Source organism: Alligator mississippiensis, chromosome 8 (genome assembly GCF_030867095.1).
Source record: "Alligator mississippiensis isolate rAllMis1 chromosome 8, rAllMis1, whole genome shotgun sequence".
NCBI lineage: Eukaryota > Metazoa > Chordata > Crocodylia > Alligatoridae > Alligator > Alligator mississippiensis.
In genome coordinates, this window is record NC_081831.1 from 11,199,017 (window position 1) to 11,215,219 (window position 16,203).

General features: G+C 56.2%; 1 protein-coding gene across 6 annotated transcripts in view; it reads right to left on the minus strand.

Annotated features, from left to right (window-relative positions):
* The window catches only part of SPATA20 (spermatogenesis associated 20), a 40,973-nt gene that overhangs the window by 19,307 nt on the left and 5,463 nt on the right, over positions 1-16,203 (minus strand). For all 6 annotated transcript variants that reach the window (XR_002092424.2, XR_009463824.1, XR_009463823.1 and 3 more), the window contains exons 9-15: positions 15,757-15,831; positions 15,088-15,300; positions 14,492-14,684; positions 12,599-12,767; positions 10,011-10,219; positions 8,746-8,945; positions 5,827-5,907 (exon numbers count right to left, since the gene is read on the minus strand). Coding sequence is in view for 1 of the 6 variants with exons in the window: in XM_019494365.2 (XP_019349910.2) it covers positions 5,827-5,907; positions 8,746-8,945; positions 10,011-10,219; positions 12,599-12,767; positions 14,492-14,684; positions 15,088-15,300; positions 15,757-15,831 (1,140 nt within the window). In the remaining 5 variants the exon portion in view is untranslated. The remainder of the gene's footprint in view (positions 1-5,826; positions 5,908-8,745; positions 8,946-10,010; positions 10,220-12,598; positions 12,768-14,491; positions 14,685-15,087; positions 15,301-15,756; positions 15,832-16,203) is intronic.

Here is a 16,203-nt window from a genome sequence, read left to right on the forward strand (position 1 = left end):
GGGCTTATGCTGCCATCAGACTCCTGGGCAGGGACCAGGCCATGTGGGGGTCATGGCACCTGCTCCCATTCTTGACACTGAGCAGCATAGCTGGAAGGCATTTGAGTTCATCCCTCCTCCCTCGTGCATGAAGAAACCTCTCAAAACAGGAAGAAGAGAAAAGAGCCAATTAATCACTAGCGACAAGGCTAATCAGGAAAAAATATACATCTTAGCCAGGCTTGAGAGAAAGAATTGCTGCCGTATGTAGTCAGGGAGTCCTGAAAGGGTGGGGGCACCAGAGCCAGCCGTGCTATCAACCCCAGTCACACTGGGTCCTCGTGAGCTAGACGTGGCCTGGAGGAAGCTACCTTGCAACTTAGTACTCAGCCCTCCAGCCTGCTCGCTGCGGGAGCCTAGACGTCCCACGCTGGCTCCGGACACACTAGCTTGCAGGCCAGAAGCAGAGTAGCCACCGTGGCCAAGGGACTGCAATCTGGCTAATAAGGGTGCTGAGAAGCTGCCCTCTGCCAGACAGCAAGTCCTTCTGCAAATGAGCTCTCTCCTCCCTGGAGGAACACGAATAGAGCCCGCTTCTCCCTGCTTTACCCCTCAGACACATGTACAAAGCAGAGGTGCCTTGGTAGTGTTTGCACAGGGCAAAGGCAGAGAAACACCAAGTCCACTAGTGGCCGCAGCCTGAGTTTCCTTGACAGCTTGTGGCCAGCTTCATACTCCAATTACCCACTCCACTCCAGAAGCCTTTCACTGTCAAGCCACCCAGTGAACCCAGTCCAGACTGGTCATGAGTGTAAATTGTGGGAAACAAATTGATGGTCTCAATCCAGGCCTTTGGGCCATGGAGACTGAATGACTGGTACAGCTCATCCTTCGAGGTGGGTGTCTCCAGGTCAGAGCAGAGGCATTGTGCAGGACTGCACGGGGAGCTTGTACATCTGCTGCTGAGCCATTTCAGGGGATGACTAGAGGACACTGGTCTGTAGGGTGGTGATGCTGGCTCCACCAGCAGCAAGAGTGATGTGGAGCAGGGGTCCTTATGGGTCTCGACTTCCCTGTCTTGGCCCTACCATCTCCGTCGCAGCAGGCAAAGTGCTGCCTCTCTCCGCCTGTGCTGGGAATTGCTGCACACAGCTCAGCTGCTCTCAACACCATTTTGCAGCGATGTGACAAAAGAGTATGGCATCAGGTAACCCTTGGCACAACAATCCTGGCAGTGCCTGTGCTCAGTAGCTCCGTCTGGGCTCCATCTCCTTGTTGGCCTCAATTATGACAGATGGGTGCAGAAGAGACAGGATCTCTCACCCCAAGCTTTGTCGACAACAGAGAAAAGCAGCTGCCACCATGTTGGATGAGGGTCTCCGTCACCTAGTCCGCTGTAGATAGGCTAAGCAGTGCACAGTACCACTGATTACAGATGCCGGCACAGGGAGAGTCCCCAGTGGACCCAAACCTGTGACACTCGAGGACATGTTTAGAGCCAACTTACTCAAAGAGAATGGGAGCTGGAAAGAGGGGGCACTGACCCTCTCAGAACCATTATTCCTTGAGCCACTGTCCACATGGATCCCACCGTAGGTAAACACTGGGTACCGGTGTCTGTCAGGGCCAAACAGCCAACTTTCACACTCCCAAATCAGTGCAATTCCCTCATAGTTCAAAGGCCAGGTCTGCTTAGGACTCCACAAAATGAGGATGGAAAGCAGGTCATGGGATCTACCTGGATACAACATCTACAACCACCACAGTTAATGTAGGGTCGATAACAATCTGGCAAGCAAGCCCTCTAGATTGCGGGAGGGGTATCAGCTGCATAGAGGCTGAAGCACCCTGACAGCTGCCCAAAGCAGGGCTCCCAGAGCATTAGCAGGGTGATGCTGAGGTCTCCAGCTGCAGCAGGTTCTCTGAGCAGGGGTAGGCATGCATCACCCCTGTCAGAGGGGAGAAGACTGACAGCAACTACACTGGTGGAGAATGATACTGCTGTCAGGTATCCTAGCCCAACTAAAGGATAGCCCAGAACTGCAGCACTGAGCCAAGAGTCTTCAGGAACAGACCAGCATTGGAGACAGGCTGTGATGGGCCACCCGTATTGAGAGCCTTCCCCATCTGGAGGAGTAATGTTCGCTCATGGGGACCTTCCTGCTTGGTACAAGCACTCGTGTTTCCAGGACTGGTAAGGAGCAGCCCTTGTCCGTGGGCCTCCAATCAGCCCCCAGCCATGCCATCAAGCCCAGCAACTGCTGACCCAGATGCATTGCTTGACCTTGATCTTGCACTAACAAATCTGGGATGATCAGTACCTTCATGGACATTTAGGACAGGTCTATCAACCAGAATGGCCTCAGCTGGTACACAGAATGGCCCGGTCCCACCCAGCTTTGGCAATCACCATGGGCACTCGCAGGGTGACATATGGGCTTTCATTCCACGGAAGAAGGAAAGCAGCTGGCTGTGACGCTGAGGGAAAGCAGCTGGCTGTGACAGACTAAGGGGATGGGATGATGGCATATGAGAGAGCAATGAAATCTGGTAAGTTTAGGAAGCACCATGATGGCAAGGAGGTGTGAAGCATCCCACCCCACTGTACAGGGTATTGTGTAGGGGGTGTTCCCAACATGGATTTTTTTTAAATGCTGTGTTTCAACAAGAAAAGGTTGGATGACGGCCATTCTTCAAGGAAACCAGTTAATACCAGGTGTGAAGGCTCAAGAATGAGTAGCCAGTTGGACACTGGCCAGGTCTGACATGCTACCGTTCCACAGTAATGAGAGAAGCGTGGCGCTGGTGACTGATGTGTAATGACTAGAGATGGCATATCATTTCTTCCTGAACTAAAAGTTCTGGCCAACAACCACCAGGTGAAAGATGTTCAACTTTTCTCCAACAAAAAAACAGCTGTAACTGCCCTCCACAATTGCTGTCTCACCACAGTCACAACCTACAATCCTCCTTGCAAAGACGCCAAAACAGGGCTTCTTCTGGTGGCTTCCAAGGAGCTCACCTTTCCGTATTCCACCAACGCCAGCACATCCTTCCAGGCTCGGATATGAGACTCATCCAGTGAAACCGGCCCTCTTCTTCCCTGCTCAGTACCCTGAGCAAGGCAAAACCAAGGTGGAACAACAGTTCCCTCACCTGCAGCACTGGAGCGAACGTCTTTAGCATTTGGGCTTTCTGCTTCCAAAGCTCCTTGTTGCACTTGGGAAGAAATTGAATTAAACAGTGAAAAGGAATTTAATTTCCATGCTGTTTGATTTGCTTGCACTCCCGGTCGGCCTGCCGCCTGCGTCCTCTCCCAGGACCTGCTCAGGTGGGGAAGAACAAAGACTGCCACAGCTGCTGGAAAGGGAGTCATTTATTAGCAGTGGCACTGGAAGACTCGGCTCCCTGCTGCCAACGCAGTACGTTCCACTCCTGAAACTGGGTCACTGGCTTTCATTCAAAGGGAAGGAGCAAGGAACGAAGCTGGAAGAGAAACGGGCCCTGCACATGGAACGGAGACCAGCGCAAGGCCACATCAGGGCTAAGGTGCCAAGGAGACGGTGCCGGAGCTGAACCAGAGACAGCAGGATCTGACGCACCAAGAGCCAGGTTCATTTAATCACCCTTCCCTGTGCCACCTGCTCTTCCTGAGTCCAAAGGGGCTGCAGCCCCAAGGAAGGCAGGAGCTTGGGTTGCCTCCACACCCCCCATGGGTGGCAGCCCAGCTTGCCACCGAATCCATGCACTCCCCAGCCATGCTGAGCTGTGCCCTATTCCCAAACAGCCCTGCTGAGCTGCACTGGACCCCATGAGCACCCAGCCTGCTGTTGCTTCCCCCTCCCACCCTAGAGGCCTCTTCCCTGCTGCAGACTCAAGCACAATCCAGGGCAAACTTCCCCTGGGAAAGCATCTGAGCTGCCAAGGTTAGAGACAGGGCTCTGAAAGTACCAGGTTACAGGGTGGGGGATGGGACCACTGCACAGACAGACAGAGGCTGTTATATGCTGCAAAAAGGGCACAAGACATGATCAGGCTGCTACAGACAGAGCCCAGGGCTTCGGCTGCAGGGGAGAGTGACTGGGCAGCAAAGCCAATAATATGGGTAAGGCTGGAGGGAGAAGGGGGAGATCACAGGCAAGGATGGACACTACCAAACCTATCACAGAGAGAGGGGGCTGCTGAGTGCCTTGCCAAGCACAGAACCCACACAGGCACGGAGATTCTCCATTTGCTTTCAGAGGGCTGGGACGTGGGCAGTGTCTGGTCTCACTGAAGAAGAACTGGGCTCTCACCAGCTTGCAGAAGACCAAGGCTCTTATGGAGAAAAGGAGCATCTTGTAATGGGCCATAAGTGCCCTGAAAGCTCCCTGGCATTAGCAGACAGGTGTGCACAATTCCCTGGCACTAGCAGGCAGGTGTGCACCATTCCCTGGCACTAGCAGGCAGTTGTGCACAGCTCATGACCCACTGTGTAGCTGGGCATATGTCTCCATGGCACTAACACCCCGGTGTGCCACTCACAGGCCACTGTGCAATGAAGCATGTGAATCCTGGCACAGGGACTCTGCTGCTGTCAGAGATGAGTCTGCTCCACATGTTCCCAGCCATGGGACTCTTCCTTTTCTCCTCCCCACCTCCCACCCAGCCTCCTTCTCCCTGATGCATTCCCACATCAGCAGGCTGTCAATCTGCAGGGCAGGGCCACTGCCTGTTGAATGTGACAGGCATCTCAGGCACCAGCTGTCGTGCTGCTCACAGGGATTTCTGCCTCTTCCGCAGCACAGTGACAGCTCCTTCCCCCACCGCAGCACGGCGGCCCCAGCCTGGGTCCTTCCCCATGCTGGTGCTCAGCGCTCCTTCCCAGCCAGGGCCAGGCCGGGCAACACGGCACTAATCATGAGTGATGAGCAGAGAGGGAGGGGAGCCGTGGAGACAGAAAAATCTGTTCTCACCCCCCCTGAAGGAGCGACTGCCAACACGATCGCACCCAACTGAAAGGAACAGCCATGCTCCGGGGACTGGCTTAACATTTGCAGGGACTGCAGCAAGCAGCCTTGTGAGTGACAAACCGTCCTGACTGAGGGGACCATGCTGCAGGCAGGTGACTGCTCCAGGCCCCAAAACACAGAAGGTATGGGGTTGGGGGGCAGGGAGGCACCATCGGGAACATGGGGCCAGCACTGGGCTTGTGGAAACTTAGGAACTGGTGAGCAGGTTCATGGGACTTGGTTCTGGGAGGGTCTGGAGCACTAGAGCAAAGCTGCGGGTGTCTGAGGCTCTGGATCAGACCCTGGCTCCTCCTTTCCCCTGGAGAGGGACTAAGAGGAGTCAACATACAACTCCTGGGTGAGCGCTGAAGCTCTCGCCTGGAGGATGTGTGGGTGGGTGCTAAGAAGATGCTACATTTCCAGGCAGAAGCTGAGTCGATCGTGGTAACCTAGATACATGTGCAATTTGGTGCCGCCAGCCGGGCCGGGGACGTTCCGCCTGGAATAAGCGTTTCTCTTGAGGCTGCGGCGCTGGGAGCAACAGGCCCAGCCTGGGAGCCCTTGGTAAACGCACATGCTCTGCGCTCATGGCTGCTGCACCAATTAGCTTCCGGGGGATGGGCTGACAGAACGAGCCTCCGTGCCATTTCTTTGCATCAGGGAGACGCCCTGGGAGAAGGCTATGCAACTCCTCCTCACTAGTAGGGGAACAAGGCCCAGCAGCTGGAAGGAGCATTGGGGAAGCAGGACACATTGAACAGTGAGGCTGGGCTGGGAGACAAGGAGTAAGGGGGATGTGTCTGGGCACCATGGGTGGGGGGCAGCAAGGTCTGCAGGAGGATCATGTTGACCCTACCTTGTTTGGAGAGAAGATGGAGTGGATGCAGCGCAGCAGCTCTTTAGTGTCGTCTCCTTCTGGGTCCCCGCAGATAACGACCTGCCCGGAGAGAACCAGTTGCAGAGGGGGACATAAAAATTGAGTCTGCATGTACATTAGGCCAACCCCCTGCTAGGGTAAATAAAGCGTAACCCCACCAGCTCCTATTTACTCCCATTTATTTGCTCAAAGAACTGCAACTTGCTGCACAGGGACCAACACAAACCACTGGGGACTCGCTGCCTCCCACCCTGTGGGTATGCAGCCACCTCTGGGGTGAAACACAGCGGCTGTTCAATCAGCATTGGCCAGTCTATGGACACATTTAGGGCTAGAGGTGGATCAGCAGGGGGACTTGGATCCCTGAACAGGACTCAGAGCTGGAATCTCACCAGGAGACAAGGGCTAATGCGCTGAGCGCACTGGGCCTTCCTAGGCACAGAAGGTAGAGCCAGGGTTTCAGGTCAGACATCCTCTTTGCTCTCGGAGAGAAGAGCACCACCTCCTGCAGGACGGCACCTCATGCTGGGTGCAGGCCTAGTCCTGCTCAAGGCAAGGCAGGGTCTCCTCTCCAGAAGTCTTCATCTGTCTGAATTAAAGGTGAGTGCCTCAGGGGCGGAGGATAGTGAAAGATGGTTGGTGGCCAGAGGCAAAGCCCGGTCCCTGCCCCACTGTGTCCCACAGAAGTGCCCCCAGCATCGAGACTAACCCCCAAGGCTGGGAGATGGACTGAATTCCTGCTGCAGCAAAGACACAAAGCAAGCATGTGCACGGCAGTAACTGCAGGACAGAGGGGGGCTCTGCTTCTCCAACCCAACAGCAACAGGGTTGAGGAGTGAGAGGCAGGAACAGGCAATCTATATAAACGGAGAGCAGAAGGGAGGCAGAGCCCTAGCCTGACATCTCCTGGGAGAGCAGCTCTGTCCCCTTCTCCCCTCTCCTGTGTGCTGCTGTCATGCGTCAGCCTAGGAAGTACCATGCTGTACCCAGGACGACGCACATCAGAAAAGCGATGGCTTCTGCTGCCCCTGCTCCCAGAGGGGAGGACACTCACTGACCTGTGAGTCTGCAGCCCCAGGTTATTATTCTAAGCAGTCAGAGGAGGCTGAGCAGGGACACAGGGGACGCAGACAGAAGGGGAGTGGGTCACCACCCAGTGACCTCCCACACGCATTTAAGAGCACATTAGCTCTGTGTGTGGCTTGCTTGACACTGAGGGGCTTCCTGCAAGCCGGGCCTGCGGCACGACATGAGTGTGTCAGTGCTCAGCACCTGGCTCCGCCATCTGGATCATCACAGAGAGCCATACCCAGCCCTCTGCAGCCCTAAGGGCCTTCTCGGTGCTCCCCGACTAACCTGTCTGCACTGCAGCTCGTCAGGGGAGAACTGGAGAGGCAGACAGCAGGGAGCACAAGAGAGACCATGGTAGAGAGAGGCAGACCTAGGGCATCAGAGCCCAGCTCCACCCCCCGCCCCAAGAGGAGAGAGGAGGTCTGCATGGAGGGTGCTGTCGATTAGCAACCTTTGCCACTATTACACATTTCTGGTCATCTCCAACAGACACAGCTGGACAGACTACGAGTCAACCAGACATGGCCCATCCAGTCCACTCTCCTGTCCTGAGCTGTGGCCAGATCCGGCTGTTTCAGAGGACGGTGTCAGGAGGTAGTTCTGAGCCAGCCTGCCCCAGGGACAGCAGCCTCCTCTCCCTCTGTCAGAGGGTGGCACAGGCCATGAGGCTGGAGAGAGGGGAGGATGCCCACATGGCATACACCTTCATGGGACTGTGAGGAACTGCAGAGTGAAGAGAAGCTCCGGGGATGGCAATCTGCCTCTCAACACTGCACGCAGCTGGCTCAGGGCACAAGGGGCTCTCCCTTCCCTCAGACGTCAGCCAGCCAGCGGTGGGCTAGAGACAGGACAGACAGGGATGTCCACATGGCCCTCTCTGTCAGGGTGACAGGAAGGGCTCATTCCTCAATGATGCAAAGTGGAAGAGAGGACGTGCATTTTGTGCCCGGCGTACGCTCCCGCGTAGCAGGACTGCCAAGTTTGATTCCTACCTCCCTCACTAATCTGTTGTGACCCAACCGCTCCATGCCTCAGCATCCCCTGCTGCAAAGAGGGCTGACAGGCCCTCCCCAGGGAGCTGCAGGGTTTAAATGTCTGGCTGTGTTGAGCTCTGCAGGGCATGGATGGAAGGCACAAAGTACTAACAGTGACTGTAGCTCTGGGGACACTTTGCAGTTATCCGTCCTCCCAAGCCCGCACTGTGTGGCCAGGCCCTGGAACAGCCTGTGATGGGGCAGTTGCTCTGGTTCTGCTGTGCACCCCTCCCATGTCCACAACAAGGCAGTGCTCAGTCCCTCTGCCCTGAGCTGTCACCACCCATCATGACAGAGCTCTGTGGTCAAAGCTGTGATGTCTTAGTCCCTGCCACGTTATATATATTACAAAACTGACTGGTAAATTGTGCAATGTAGTCCAGCCGCACATGCAAAGTAATTATCACCGTATAAAAAATGCAAAATCATCTATAAAAAGAACCAACCAGCTACAGAGTTAGGGGTTGAAGACATGTAATAACTTTATAACTGGTTTCTATCCAGCTTTAATTTCAATGTGCGGCAGGGCCCAGAGAGACCACTGGGAAAACAGGAGGCAGGACCGCCTCACTTGGAGCTGCTGTGACCTGGATTTGATCCCGAAGCCAGATCAGGACAACGGTGACAGGCACAGAGTCACCACCCCCCCGGTCCCTACACCAGCTCCCGAGAACCAGGTCTGCCCCAGCTTCTTCCTTCCCAGATATGTATGCCAATGCTAACACATGCATACAGAGCAGCCCACGTGCCTGCCCCCACGCAAACACACGCAGCACGCTGGCCTGAGCCCTACCTGTTTCAGGGTGCGGTGAAAGGCTGCAGTGGCTCGAGCCATCTCTGGCAGAGCCACAGGGATCTTCAGCAGCCTCTCTGAAAAGGCTGCCAGGATCTGTCCAGCTTTCTCCACCCAGTCCATATGGCCGGAGTAACAGGCTGCCCTGAGCAGGTTAGTGACAGCGACGGAGTTGGCATTGGGCTCTGCCCCATCTTGGTCTGTGGGGAAATGACAGCCCATCAGCCATCCCGCCCAGTACCACAGGGGCAGCACTGACCCAGGGGCTCAGCAGCATGTCACCCATGCAGCCTGTCCATGTGTGACACCAAGGCCTGGCTTCACTAATACCGTGACCCACCCAGAGACTACTACCGAAGCTGCAGCCCCAAGGCCTGTCTAACTGGCATGAGGCTGCCCCAGCAGCTGTCGAGTTAGCATCCCATTGTGCCATGCTGGAGACCAAGGCTGACATTTCAAGATGTGGCTCTTGCTCTCTAGGCTGGGTAGAGGATGACCATAACAGCCAAGGTGTTGTACTGGGGTACATACCACATCCCAGCTACCTTGGGTCAGTCAGGCCAGTCACCTCCCAGGGCAGCTGGGTGGGCACTGCTGCGAACACAGCACCCCCATCTTTGCTTAAAGCACAGAACAACTGAGCCCGGGACAATCGAGGCCCAGGTTCTCATCGGCGCTACACACAAGCAGAGCTTAGGGGGGCACTGAGAGAGACTTTTGGGGCCAATACCGATATCCAATTTTTAAGCCCTGGCTCCAGCCCACAGCTGCAGCCCGCCTGGGGGGCACACACCCTCCCCGTGCCCTCCTGGGGTGCGTACAGATGCGGGAGCCGCCCCCCCCTCCTGACAAACCGTGGGTCCGTCCTGCGCCCTGCCCCACCCTGACAGCGCCTACCTCTGCCCCCTCCCTTGCCACAGGGCAGGGTGGGTTGATCTGCCCGGCACCTCCCCCCCACGCCTCTTCCTCCCCCCTCCCCTTTCACCACAATGGACTAACAAGCTGGAGGCAGCTCTCCACGCTGCCAGCTGTGCTCCTCACTGCCTGAGTGCTGTGCTGCAGCTGCACGCATGCAAGGGCATTTGTTGGCAAAATTATCAGCCCCATTGGGCCAATTTCCGATACAGCCAATTTTCTTTATACCTGTACTGATCTGACATCAGACCGACGTATTGGTGCATTTCTAGTAGAGCTGGGCCTGACATCACATTAAAGACTCCATTAAAGGCTCTTGGGAGCCCATCCCATCTCTGCAGCACACTTACCATCCTTCAAGCGGAGGAGCAGTGAGGAGTCTCCAGCCTCACTGGAGAAATAGGCAAAGCCTTTGTTGTCCCAGAAGAGCTCATCCTGCTTGTGCTGGAGCTGCACGGCCCATTCCAGCCAGCTCGGGTTCAGCGAGGCCTCATACAGGTCAAAGAGGGCCTGGATCACAAAGACATAATCCTCCAGGAAGCCCTGGATGGGCACGGTGCTACAGAGATAACAGGGAAGGACCGTGGAGCTGCCATGCTGGAAAAAACCAGCAGCTCAGGGAGCCAGCCAGACCCACTCCCATGGGGGGCCTAGTTGGCAAACACTCAGCCTCTTCTCCCTCCACTGCTTTATGCCTGAAGGGCAATGGGCCCAGGCCTCAGCTGATGTCAGGGACTGCACTGGAGCTCGGTCAGCTTAAACCTGGTGAGAACCCAGTAATGGGGGGTTCTAACCTGACACCGAGTCTCTCCTCAGACATGCAGCTCCCAACTAAAGTACCCCCCAAGGGGCTTGTAAAGTAACAGACTAAAGTAGGTACAGAAGGCTTGATCCTGCTTTCTAGGCACCCACACCTCCCACTGAGTCAGAGACAAAGGAGGAAGCCCCACATCTTTTTGAGTCAGATCATGAGTCTCCAAAGTGCTAAGAAGGGCGAACGGCATCAGAGCGGCCATCCAGCATCCTATGCCCACCCATGTACCTGTGCCTGGCACAAACAGCTGGCAACAACCTTGCTAGCAGCATTCCCTTATTGGAAGGAAGCAATACCCGCCCTCCCTGGCCCTGCCTGATAGCAGCTGGGCTCCACCAGGCACATAATAGGACATCCAAGCTGTGGTAAGTGGCTCACCAGGCAAATAGCCCTGTGGAAATTGCCTTAATCCCTGTTGACACAAGCCTAATTTATGTTTGCCCAAGGGAGAAGAGTGGCTAGGAAGGAGCAGGGCAGAGAGGAAGCACCAGAGCCTGGGGCTGCTGGCTCCTGTTGTCACAGCCTTGACTGTGTTTACTCCAAAGGCTGAAGAGACTCCCGTTGCCAGGGTGCGGCACGGCACAGGGCTGTACAGCTAGTTCCCTGGGTGCCTGCAGGGAGGACAAGTGCCCTCTGTCCCTGCATTTGTGTACGCTCAGCTGATACGTGCATGCTTCATGAGTGTGCACACGGCCTGTGCTTGTGTGCGTGTGTGTTCAGCCATTCACAGTGGGGCACTGATCTGGGCACTCCAAGCCCTGGCTGCTCACAGAGACATCAAAGGTGCTAGCCAAGATCAAAGACAGCCCCGCAGTAAAGCAAAGGCCTGAGTTTCCCTGCTGGAAAGCTTTTCATCAGGAGGGGGAAGCTGCAGTGGGGGTCAGCTGTCTGTGCCACCCCTAGATCTCAGGACTGTCAGCTCCATTTGGCAGACTGGGAACTTGTGGCTCAGGCTGGGAAGCATCATGGGGCCCAAAACACAGGCTGTATCCACTGGTGCATGCTGCCAGTGCTTTCCCCATGCCTGCTTGTGCTAAGGGTGTGCTCAGAAGCTGCTTGGAGCCAGCGCGCTGGGGCTTCCCTATGGGCAGCAACTGGAGCACGGCTGCGACAGAAAGTGCTTTGGTAACGATCCTGGCCAGGCACACCAATGCCCCCACCACAGGCACGAGCAGCAGATCCTGCACTGGGTCCCTGGCATCACTTAGCAGCAGGCAGGAGTAGGAAGCACCTCAGGAGGATTTGTCCTCAATTCCCCCAAGCTCTGGCAGAGCCCTTCCCCCCTGAGCTGAACTAATCTATCCCCAGCCACATGCACAAGAGACAGGCCTGCATGTACAGAAGCTGCCGCTACCTCCAGCCCCAAGGAGCAGGGGAATTTATAGTCTCCCACCAGCCAGGCCAACTCCCTCCATTTACTACCCAGGCCAGGGTATCAGTGGAGAAGGGGCCCCTGTGGCTTGGGGTCTGCTCCTCCCCAAACTGACACAGCAGCAGCGTCCTACTTCAGTGCCAGCCTCCCGTTCTGGCAGTGGTAGAGGCAGCCAGAGGGGTGCTGGGCACAGACCACAAAAAGCAGTGTCTTTGGCTTGTTGGTGGGTACGTGACAGACTCAAAAAGGAATCCCCATACAGTGCGCTCAGCTCAGCAGGAAGGCTGAGGGCAGCAGGCAGGGAGAGGGTGTTGAATGGAGTCAGGATGGTGAGAAGCCAGCAAGACACATTTCCACTCACTGCAAGCACCTCAGCAGTCCCGCCTGACTGAGGGCACCCCCAGCTGCTCATCTTAGCACAGACTGAGGAACCTAATCCTGAGAATTATCTAGGTTCTGGTGCCACAGAGACAGAGGCCTCCAAAATACAGCAGGACACATCATACAGACTGAGCAGGCAGATGGAGAACTGCCTTAGCTCTGGGGACAAGCAGCAGCTCTGTCATTGCCCAAACGAACCTAAGTATCTGCTCCAAGCCCTGCCTGTCAGGCCCTGAACTGAGAGGGTGCCAGGGCAGATCCCCTCCTTGCCCCATCCATTCCTTATCCCCCCTGCCCTCCAGAGGCCTGCTGGGATGCAGATACCACCGCCTCTTGAGCCAGGGTGTCCCCTACCCTGGCTGCACACCCACCTCTGCTCTATTATGTTGTCTTTGCCCCGGTAGCAGCTGCGAAGGAGGCGCCCAGTGCTGGCATCAAACAAGTGGCTTCGCAGGAAGTCAGCAGCACGCATGGCCCGGCTGACGTACTCCTCCTTGCCAAGGATGGCCCCGCTCTGAGCAAAGCCCGAGATCATCAGCCCTGTGTAGTGAAGAGACACAGAAGCAGAGACTTGCTCAGGCCTAGGGTCAGGGGCCATTCTCTGATCAGAAAGCTTGGTTCACTCTCTACCTACTTCACATGACAGTTATCATCCACAACCTTCCTGCCAGGCTGATGGTGGGACGGGGTCTCATTTACTGTCTCCTGCAATCAGCTTAAGCTACACTATAAGCTGCTTCTCCTTGCAGCGACAGGGGCTGGAAAAAGGCTCCAAAATGCTGGTTATACCCAGAGGGAGAACGGGCTCTCTGCAAAGGCTCTCCCACAGCTACAGCGCACCACAACTGCCCCTCAGACTCAGCTCCCGGACAGTCTTGGCCAGGAGACCCTGTTTTACGTGGAGGGAACTGCAGCTGAGACACTGAGGTTATCAGCTTGTATGGGATGCCTGGACACATACTAGAGGCAGCCCTTAAGCTCCGCCACCCTATGCCACCCTACTGCATCAGTGCTGGCCACTGGCTGATCCTAGCCTGGGACTTGAACCCACGACCTTGCGGTGCTGCTCTGCATGGATGCTTGCTTTTACGGTTCCCGTGCAGTAAGGAGCCTCTAAGGATGTGGCACTGAAAACACGGGTAAGGTTCTGCTGCCCCCTGCCGGACGAGGGAGGGGACAGGCCCAGGGTGGTCCAACCAGCCTGGCTTTGCTCAGCAAAGACCCTGCTCTTCTCCCAGCCGCACCATGGGCAGGGGGAGAGTCGCACTGGGAATGAAGAGGACCCCTGGGCCTGACCTGCAGGGGAACGGTCTGCCAGGTGCCTTCCCAGGAGGGAAGACTCCCCTCAGCCATGCTCCCTGGGGGCCCCCCGCCAGACCCAGGGACCTGGAAAAGAGAGGTCGGAGCCCTCATGGCACCAGCAGCCCACCCAACCAGGAGCAGAAGGGGTTGGGGGTAGACCCTGGGCAGCAGGAGGAAGGTGCAATGGAAACCAGGGGCTGTGCTAAGGGAAAGGCAGAAAATGAGTCTGGGGTTACCTCCTGCTTGCTGTGGGGCTGCCCCGAAGGGGAATCCCATGTGCCAAACCCCCCCAGTAGGGCAAAGGAACAAGCAGCCACCCTCCCTGTCCAGAGTCCCCCATCTCGGTATGCCCAGGGGGCTGCCAGCTGCCCTCCAACACCCTCTGCAGCCTCCTATGACAGGTACGGAGGAGCCAGCAGGCAGCCCCATGCAGAGAATCAAAAGCACTGGAATTAGACTGCACTGCTCCCTGCTGGCGATGAACCCAGGCCCTCTGTACCTCCCCTCTGGCCCATTTTTCACTACCTAGTGGCTGGGGCAATTAATAACAGCAGCCTTCCAATTACCAGTCTCTCCACAGACCTCAGTGCTTCCTAGGATGGGCTGCCCCCTCCCAGGCACACACTGCAGCAGAGCTAGATTAAAGTAGGGGCAGGCAGGTCCCAGGACAGGGACCCTGCTCTTGGAATCATGTGATAAAAGGCTGAATCCCAACTCCCACTTAAGACTTCTGTATATTCTCAGGCCTCACCCTGGCAGAGGAAAGCTTGACAAGGCCACTCAAGTGTAACAGATGCTGCCTGAGTCTGCAGAAAGCCTGCAACAGTTGGAGGTGGAAGATCCCAGCCCATGTCCAGCAGGGGGTAGAACCACAGCACAGGTCACTGCAGGGCAATGGAAGCCCTGTGTCATGGTGGCAAAAGTCACTGAGCCACAGGGAGGATGAAGAGGCCCTGTCTCACCGTTCCAGGATGCCAGCATCTTGGAGTCCAGATGGGGCCGTGGTCGCTGGGTGCGGACCTCTGACAGCCGCTCCCGGCTCTTGGCCAGCATGGCCTTCAGATGGTCCAGCTCCAGACCGAACCTGGCTGCTGTCAGCTCCAGGGAATATTGCACAATCAGGATGTTCTTGCCTTTCAGCTCATTGTATGGGTCCTGCAATGAGAGCCCAGCTACATCATGGCAGTGCCGGGGACATGTGCGCTGGTGCATCCAGACACCTAACTTGCTCACTGAAGCCTCGGGGACCCCTGAGAGCCACAACCTGACCCCACCTGCCTTGCCTAAGCTGGGGCATCCTCTGAGGATCTCTAGCTATGCAGTTCCCTCCTGGGACCTACTCAGTCCCACCTCACTCCCTCCCATAACCCCGCTGCAGCACTCCCCTCCAGGCTGCTGTATGTCTGACTACCAAAATCCCCCCCGTGGCACCTCCTAGCACCTGGGACAACTGGCTTTTGAATCTTCCCCTCCACTACATCCACTAGTGAGGTCCAGAGTCCAGTGTCCCCCGCAACCCTTCCTTTCCCGAAGCCTCAGGCCAGCGCCCCCAACTCACCTTCATGGGGCTTACATTCCCGCCCTCCTTCACCCCATAGTGATGCATGAAGATGTCTGCCAGCGTCTTCCTGTCTGAGTCCCCCTCCAAAGGGTCCGGAAGGAGGGCCCGGATTTCCTCTGCCGTCCACACGCAGAAAGCCCCTTCCTGCTTCACTTTGGACTTGGCTGTGGGATAGGAATCCGCGTCCTCTGCACTGTAGAACCCTCCGGCCTGAAACGCCACAGCAGCCCCATGAACAGAGCCCACACAGGGCAGAAATGGCAACGCTCCCCACCCCCAGATGCTCTGTGCTCACTAATAATGAATCAGCTAGCCAGCAAGAGGTGCTGCCAGGATAAAAAAGAGGGACATATGCAGGAGCTACAGAAAAACCTCCACTCCAGGCACTGCAGGAGAGACAAGGCCTGGGGAAATCTGTCCAGCCACCAGGGGTAGTGTGGGGATGAGACAGAAGGACAGCACAGGCTAAATCACTGATCCATCCAAGCCAGTAGAGGCAGAGGATACCCAGCACCTGGGTTTGAGCCCAAAGCAGTCTGCTTCAGGGAGGGCAGAGGATCTGACCATCCTTGGGGCAGTAAGCATTACCCCTGGCAAGCCAGAGTGCCAGCAGCATGAGACTGGGAGGAGAGAGACAAAGACCCCTGAGCTTAGGTGCTGACTTACCCTGTCACTCAAATCCCGGGAAACATAGAGCAGGATGTCGGCGGCAACATCTGCAAAGAATTCATCGCCAGAAATCTGCATGAGACAAGGAGCATTTTATTTCCAGATCACAAGAAAGGGGTCAGGGTAAGGGGCTCTGCCATGCTAACTCAGAGCTGAGGAGCAGAGGAGCCAGGAAAGAGGGCTCCAGGACATCAAACCCACAATGGGATTGGAGGGACCTAGTGTTGGGGGAATCTGCTGGCTTCCATGAGTTAGTCAAGTTTTATGCCAAGGTCCCCGAGAGCAGAGTACAGTCCACAGAACTCATCTCCTTTGAAAGCATTGCTCTTCCTTGCATTTGAAACCTCAAAGTAGCAGCAACTGCTCCCCAGGGCCCTTCCTGCCTCCCAGAGGAGTATCTCAAAGAGACTCAGGCTGGCATACAGAGGAGCCTGACTGTTACTT